The following is an 8052-nucleotide window of genomic DNA, read 5'->3' as shown; positions in this document are numbered from 1 at the left end:
GCTCTTGAGTCAGAAACACTTTTTGAAGGCCATTCATCCAAAAGGAAAGCTGATCTGCTCAAAGAATTAGTAACTCCTCAGTATCCCAGAACCAGCCAGTTTTACCTGATTTGTCATGTGCCACTCCCATGGTAGGATTGTTGCCTGGCGATTTTTACTCCTTCTTGCTTGGTTACATGACACTTAGCTGCTGAATCTCCTGCTGAGGTGTGAACTGTTCCATGCCAATCACAGTGGTCATGTTTCTGGAAGAGTCCCAGGGATCAGTGAGTTTTTCAGGAGGCAGTATTCTGTGTGTCCTCGCATGAAGGAATTTTCCAGTGTGTGTGGAGCATGAGGCACACAAGCCTTGTCTAGTTAAAGAAGTAAGGATCTTTCAGTGTTTGATAATTGACCAGGCTGATTCTTCGTCTCTGGCTTTTAAACTGGTCTTTACAGGGGAGGGCATAATTCTCACTACACACAAAATGTCCTGTCCTGTGTGAAATAACAGTACTTACAGTGTGGCCTTACCTCCTGCTAAGAGCCACGTGCTGTGAGGAGCGTGGGATTGTTGCAACTCTCGGCCAGGGGCAGCAGAGAAACCAGTGGAGTTTGGGCTTCCAAGATGGGCAGGATGTGGCACTTCCCTGGCAGCTGTGGCAAAAGGTCTCAGGCTGTGCTTGCAGAGGCTGTGGGGAGCAGCTGTCACACACCAGTGTTTTTAGGAAGGAATATAAATATCCCATGACCAAGGGATCTCCGTGACCATTGTACCTTACCGCTTTGTGGTAATGCTGGTGGGTTTGGCTGCACAAGCTGCACTTCATGATCTGGAAAAGTATATGGGTTGGAAAACAAATTTCTTGATCTATAGTTTATATAGTGTAGTTCTGGTGGTGAGTTTAAAGCTCCTCTGAGCTAACTGATGTTTGCTTAGGAAGATCAGATCTTTATCCTAGAAAGTCAGGGTTAGTTGACTCTTCTCTAGTCTGTTTTTTTTCCCTGTGTACAATACTTCTGTAGAAGTGCTTGGCAACACCATCTATTTGCACTGAAATATTTTCAAATACTCTTCTCTGCAGAGAGATCAAGAATTTCTGAAATCTCTGTTTGTCCTGGTGTACCACGACTCCGTCTTCCCTCTCCTCCAGTCCACCCTCCTCCCTGAGTACAGGTGGGCTGAGGAAGAGTCAGAAGCATCTCGCTGGAAGGTGATTGCTAACTTTTTGAAAGAGAGCCAAGAGAATGATGGTGCGCTTCAGTATCTGCTGTCATCAGAAAACACTCACAAAGCCTTTGATATTGCAGAGCTGGCTTACGATTTCTTAGGAGAAGTGAGGAAAAACAATCCTGAAATATGAATGGATTACAGAACAATTCAGACTATGTAAAGAATGGGGTAGCAATATAAATAAACTCTTACAAAAAAGAAACCGTGTACTATCTGAATTGTAATGAATATTTTAACATATTTCACATTTTGAGAGACTAAAATTATTTTCTCAGTTTAACTAATGGAAATCGTATTTTAAATTTCTCCTTTTGCAATGTTAGACAAGGCTGTGGTTGTCTGTTGTAGCCATGTCAAATGATATATTTTGCCTAAGCTGAGCAAAAGCTCAGGCAGCACTTCTCTCCTGCAGCTTCCGATGAATTTCCAGTTTTGTTTTAATCAGGGTGAATAAAAGACTCTTTGTCACAGTACCCCAGTAGGCTGCTAACAGGCAAGGAAAACAGCAATGATCTTTAAGAATGCTGCTGAGCAAGGTCAGCCAGGTTAGGGAAAAAAAACATCTCTTGTCCAAACAGTGGCTAGCAGTTGCTCTGTATTTAGACTGTTTTACTGTTTTTCTTTCCCACTCAGGAAAAGGTTTGGTTATTCATAGGAATGTGCTTGACCCACCTAATACAAATATACATGGGTGAGGATTCAGGGCATGCTGGTTCCCCTGTGCATGGCCACACGTAGAGTAGCTCCCTCAGTGCTGACTTTCAGGCTAATGAGCTGTGGGGTAATTCCTCTGGTGTACCAGGATGTTAAAGGCTTCTTTTCCCTGACCAGTTTGTAACCACAGGCTGTATATGCTGCCTGCTCCCAGCAGGAAGCAATTCATCTGATTTATCATTTCTGCTGGAGTATCTGGATGCTTTCTGCATATTGATGGGTACATTGCCACCACGACTGATGAGGTAGGAGGACACTGAGTCACATGGGGATTTAAGTCTGAGTCAGGCACTAGTTTTTATCTGGTTTAAAATGCTATAAAACAAGATCTTTCAAAGATCATGGCACAGTGCGTGGAGCCTGACGCCAGCTCCTGCTGACAGCATTTGTAAATGAGCTTTCAGAAATGACACAAAGCACTTTCCCCTAGCCTAGGGGAGGGTCCTGGCAATGAGAAATATCATGGATTTGATTGTTGCTCTGTATTGCACAAGAACTTGGCAAAGAAGACACATTTCTAGGATATCAGTTGGCTCTCCTAACAGAGAGAGATGATTCCTTACCAGGGCATCATCCTTCTCCAGTTGACAAGTATTGCCTGCGTTCCAGAGGACCAGATGACCTCAGCAGGCCACAAGCAGAGATGTCCCCTTCAGCTTTTCATTCCACCAGTTATCATCGAGCTATAGGGTGAGGGAGAGTCTTCTGGAAAAAACAGCATGTGCTCATTGAATCCAAGCTACATCTGCTGGGAGGCAGAAATCAAAGATGTCCCGGCAGCTGTCCTTCAGACCTTTCTGGGCACTCAGGAGAACATGGGCAAACCCTCCTGTCTTTTACCTATGCATTCAAAAAACGTCTCTAGAAAGTGTTTGGCTTTAAGCGTTTGAAGGCTGGATGTGCCCAGTGGGTGTGGGGAGTCTTATGTGAACACAGAGTAGAAACCTGAACAGAAAGGGGAGGAGTCAACAGTAATGGAAACAAAAATACTTCAGGCTTGAAAGCATGCCAAGGACAAAAATTAATTGTAGGAAACATTTCTACCCCAGTGTGGTGTGGGTTGTTCTGGTTTTTTGCTTTCCCCACTCATTACAGACCATGAAGTGATTTGTGTGCTGATGGAAGGGCTGGGGTCCCATTATCTCCCATCCCAAGTCCTGGCAGCAGGGTGAAGCCCGTGGCAATGCCTGGTGGGAGGGCTGCCCAGGGCTCCTGCAGCCAGAGGAAGCGGTGCAGTGCCAGCCTGGGCTGGTTTCCCTGATTACGTCCTTGCGGGTGTGTCAGGTAAAACCCCGCACGGGAGCAGTGCAGCGCAGGCAAATGCGAGCGGAGCCGAGACAGAGCAGTCGTGGTGTCAGCTGAGGAGAGATGGCCTCGGTGTCCCCCCCTGCAGCCTCCTCGCAACCTACCCTGCCCTCCGGACTCGCCGTCTTCAAAACCATCCCCTACGCCTTCATGTTGCCGGAGATAGTGAGTATGCTGAGCTTTGCTGTGTGACAGCACTCCAGAATGCCTCCAAAGATCTGGGAGCAGCCCCCCAGATGATCCTGAAGGCAGCTGTACTGGGAAACAATGCCTTTTCTCTTAGCTTATCCTAAATTCAAATAGGTGGTTTTTGCGGTAGCATGTTTTTTGGAACAGCCTGAGGACAGGACATACTCCAGCTCCATCCCAGAGCCTGTGCAAGGGTCACCCCCTACCATAGGGCTGGAAGAGGCTGAAGAGCTGCCAGCGCCTTTGGGGCAGAAGCAGCTCTAGTTATCGCATAAAAATTGCTTGAAAATCAAAGGAATTTATTTCTCTGTATTAAGTCTTTCTGAGGGCTTTTAAGCAATTGGGTGTCTTGCAAGCTGTGACCTTCCACGAATCTTTCAATTCCTTCTGGGTCCAGAGGGCACCTGGTGGGACTGGCTGAGATAACTGCTGGTGTACTTTGGTCCATGACACAGCGCTGGCGGCCCACGCCACGGGAGCAATCGCCGTGTCTGGGCTTTGCCAGAGGGCTCAGCTCCCCACCGGCAACCTGCAGGAGTTCCTCCCTCTGGAGCACCACAGGGCGGCAGGAGCTGATGCAGATAACCCCGCGTGCTCTTCATGCACAGTAAATCTTTTAGGTGGATCCCAAGTGAGCAACTCCCTCTGGGCTGGTGCGAGGTGTCAGGAGGAGACTTCCTCATGCCATGATTTTAAGCCCAGATTAACAAGTGGGCAGGGCTGGGCTGACACAGCCATTTGCCTTTCCGAGAAAAAAGGACATTTTTTGGCTTCTCCACCAAAGCCTGTGGAGCAAGATGTTTCTTTCCATTGAACACGGCAGCAAGCATTTCCCTTTTGTAAGAATTTCAAAGAGCATTCAGGAAAACTTATGCCAGCTTGCAGTGCTGCTCTGGTGCCTGGATGCTCCAGGAGGATGGTCCTCACTGCCCAAAGACGCAGGGCTTCCCGTAGCTTCTGGGGCTGGCCTGGGAGGGAGGGAAGCAGGGACTCAGGGAGGAGAAGGGGCTTTACCCATCCTGTGTTTAGTGGAGGTGCCTGTGTTTGTCCCTGGCAGGTCTGTGGGATGTGGGTGTGGATCCTTGTTGCTGCTACCTCTGTCTCCTTCCCGCTGCTGCAGGGATGGGTGATGTACGTGTCCCTCAGCTCCTGCCTCATCTCCCTGCTGCTCCTCTTAAGCTACATCTTCGGCTTTCACAAAAACAGTGAGAACTGGAAAGTGCTGGTAAGGAGGGGCTGGGACACTGACAGATGTTGGCAGCAGCAGTGTGGCACAAGACCACCATGGCTAGTGATGGGTTAGCTGGCCAGTGGTCAGCTCTTCTGCAAACAACTGGCCCTGTCCTCACTTTGCCTTAACAGGAAGTGCCAAGGGAATCTGTGCTATGCTGTGGGTGCTGTGTGAGCACAGGGGAGGGTCTGGCAGAGTACAGGGGCTTGGTCCCAGCCCTTGTCTGGGCGTATGTCCCATTCAAGGACTCAGATGTGTGAAGGATGGACCTCGTCCTCAGGGTGAATCTGAGGACAGTCCCAGGCAGGCTTTGATCCCCACCACTTTCTTGTTCTTCTGCAGGACAGTTTGTACCATGGTGCCACGGCCATTCTATACATGAGTGCTGCTGTCTTGCAAGCCAATGCAACCATCCGCTCTGAGTCCGAACTCAACTCACCCCTTTACTACCAGCTCAACAGTGCTGCATCGGTGAGTTGCTCCACAAAACCCCAGGCAGGGCACAGCACCTGTAGTTCCCCTCAGGAGCAAATACTAAAGCCACACCAGAGCCATCCCAAGTCCAGCAGTGTTACACTGGTCAGAGATTCAGCTTCTTGTCTCTGTTGTGTCATGCAGCCAGTGTGGGCTTCTCGGGGGTCAGCAGCTCATGGCTGGCCCTATGTGGCTGGCTTCTGGGGAAGAAACATGAGGGGCTTTGCTTCTTCAAAGCTGGAGAGAGCTCTAGGCTTGGAGGCTTTCCTAGGTCAAGAGCACCAAGGTTAGACTCTCACAGCTGACTCCAGCTTTTGCTCTTCTTCCTCTCGTGCAGTTCTTCGCCTTCATCACGACCTTCCTGTACATCCTCCACGCCTTCAGCAACTACTACCAGTGAGCCCAGTGGCACTGGCTTCACCTCTGCAGGATGAGGGTGTTCCCAGTGCCAGGGATGCAGCTGTCTTCCACTCAGGTGTCCCTGCCCTGGCCCTGTCACCCACCTGATGGGGACAGCAGTTGGTTTTTCACTTCACTGAAGGGAGGATATTTGTACAGCAGTGCTGTGTCAGTGTGCCTGTGGGACATTTCATGCCTTGCCCATGGGCTATGCAAGGGGAAGGACTGGGTGCAGGCTCTGAGCCAGCCTCCCATTCTGATAATCCATCAAATACAGATGACCAAGGAAAAAAATAAGAAAATCACTCTTCCTTCAGCAAACAATTTCCTTCCTTGTATTATTTTCCTATCTTTGGTTCAGCTGGAACACTCCCCAGCACATAAACTCATAAAAATAATACAATATTGTGTTCCTTGACTTTCAGATAATTTTTTTTGGTATATGCAGTACTTAGAATAAAGCATCTATTAACAGGGTCTGACCAAATAGGTTTTGACCAGTATATAAGCCATGTTCATTGAACATGCTGATTTTACTCTGTAAGAGCTAAAGATTTCCCTTCAAAAACCAGGAAGTGTTCACAGACTCAGAAAGCTACAACAGACTTAGAAGTTCTATGAGATTTCTTATTTCAATGAACTCACAGTGTAAAACTACAGCATGAAAATACTTACTACTACAGTTATTTACAGTGTTTCTTCCCCTGTGTCTGCTAATCACCACTCCAAAACCTGCAGCCCTAAAGGTCAGTCACTGGCAGCACAGTCACCTCGCACCGCTGTTACCGGCGTCCCTCCTCTCTTTATCTTCAGCGCTTGAGTGGCAGGCAGAGGGAGCTCCCTCCTCTCTCTGCCCCAGATAATCCTCGGCTTCTGGCAGAGCGTTGACTCGCAGGACATCTAAGTAGAGAAGGTAGTCCTGGAGACAAGCTGGCAATGGCAATTCCCGGATAAACCGGTCCGATCGCAGGCGTTCACTCCTTAAAATGGACCGGATCTCAAGACGACAAAGATGAGACAGGGAAGGAATAAAGGCTGGAAAAGTAAAAAGACAAATGCTGAAAAGGACACCATGGGATTCCATCTCTTGCATATGGCTACCTGGTTTAGCTGGATCCCACCTGAACCCCCCAGTCTCTGGCAGATTGAAGGGCTGTTGCCTGCCAGAATCAGCATTTTCAGAATTGCCCTATAGGAGCTAGAAAAGTTAAGTTAAACTTTTAGAACAAAGTGTCAAAGCCTAATTTTATCCTCCTTAAATGAAAAGTTTCATCTAACCAGCCTACAAAAGATACCTGCATGGGGATAGAGAGGCTCATGCCACCTTACAAGAAATGAAAAATTAGGTCTAGAAGTATATCAGCAACAGTGACACAAGGGAAGACACTTTTAGGCTAAATATTAAATGATAGCATGACTCAGCTGGCATACAATGCCCAATTTTCTAACGTGTTCTTAAATGACTTGACTTTGGGCAGCCACTGTGTCAAAAAGATACACAAACATGTCTGTAAATGCGCAGCCTTCACATTACAGATGAAATTATCCTCATATAGAACTCTGGTGCCTCCAGACTCTCCTAGAGTGGCTTCTCCATTAACTTTTTCACAAGGAATCTGAAGAAGTAAAAACTTTCAAACTTCCCCCACCTGCTTTTTCTCATTGGCTTTCATTACGGGATGCTATTACAACACAAACATTCTCACTAATAGCAAAGGAAACAAAGAAAGAACTTCAGCTAAATTTTCCCGAATAAACTCCCCTTTTTATTTTTTTTGGTCCAAAAAGATCCTAACTAGCTTCAAATATGCCAAAGGAAGTATTATTTAATAACATTATCACTTAGACATTTTAAAAATTATTACAGACCTTTTTAAAGAATTTGCTTTGAAGTGAGTCACTAACAGAGACACCTGGGCTCAATTTTTTAGTAACATAATGAATATGAACACAGAATATGATCTGTATATATTAAAGCTGCTTTTCTGTAAAGTGAATACAGTAAGCACTAGTTTTCCTGGACAATCAATTATTGAATCTTTTTGGCTGACCACATTTTGATTACAAGAGTGACAATGAACAGCTAGATTTGTAGGTATTTAATATGATGACTTGCAGGGTTTGTATTTTAATTACTGCTACATGATTACAGAACAGGATAGAGATTTCACTGGAAATACAAATCAAATTTAAAAAAATAAAAATAAATCAGTGGAATTTTGTCTAAAAAACGTAACCAAGTAGTATTGATCATCTTCCATTAAAACTTCCAAGAAGCTGAACAAATCACTTCAGGAATGCACAGCACTAATTTACAGTTGCTACCCATATTTTAAAGCACATGCATTAACTGGAAGTGGGCAAACCAGACTAAACTGAAAATACTTCCTTGAAACATGCTCACTCTGAATTGAACAATGTCATGAGTAAAATTTACTCATATATGTTTTGCTTGTTTTTTTGTTCAGGGTAGGTGCTATTTCTGCCCTTCATTTTCTGGTCAAGCAATGTCCATCATCAACTGCTG

At 46.1% G+C, this 8052-nt stretch overlaps 3 protein-coding genes across 3 annotated transcripts in view; 2 read left to right on the top strand and 1 right to left on the bottom strand.

Moving 5' to 3' along the window:
• NPHP1 (nephronophthisis 1 (juvenile)) overlaps positions 1-1343 on the top strand; it is a 22998-nt gene extending 21655 nt beyond the window's left edge. The window contains exon 21 of the mRNA XM_010004994.1: positions 1065-1343. Coding sequence (XP_010003296.1) covers positions 1065-1343 — 279 coding nt within the window. The remainder of the gene's footprint in view (positions 1-1064) is intronic.
• A 1925-nt stretch (positions 1344-3268) lies between these two features.
• Positions 3269-5526, top strand: MALL (mal, T-cell differentiation protein-like). Its single transcript, XM_010004663.1, has 4 exons — positions 3269-3397; positions 4479-4646; positions 4995-5123; positions 5464-5526. The coding sequence occupies exons 1-4, from the start codon at positions 3296-3298 to the stop codon at positions 5524-5526; spliced, it is 462 nt and encodes a 153-aa protein (XP_010002965.1). The 5' UTR covers positions 3269-3295.
• Positions 5527-6291: 765 nt separating this feature from the next.
• Positions 6292-8052, bottom strand: part of ASB3 (ankyrin repeat and SOCS box containing 3) — a 13204-nt gene continuing 11443 nt past the window's right edge. Inside the window, exon 10 of the mRNA XM_010004983.1 lies at positions 6292-6560. Coding sequence (XP_010003285.1) covers positions 6292-6560 — 269 coding nt within the window. The remainder of the gene's footprint in view (positions 6561-8052) is intronic.

This window comes from Chaetura pelagica, unplaced genomic scaffold, assembly GCF_000747805.2.
Source record: "Chaetura pelagica isolate M959 unplaced genomic scaffold, ChaPel_1.0 scaffold171, whole genome shotgun sequence".
NCBI classification, from domain to species: Eukaryota; Metazoa; Chordata; class Aves; order Apodiformes; family Apodidae; genus Chaetura; species Chaetura pelagica.
This window is presented reverse-complemented; position numbering and strand designations above follow the sequence as displayed.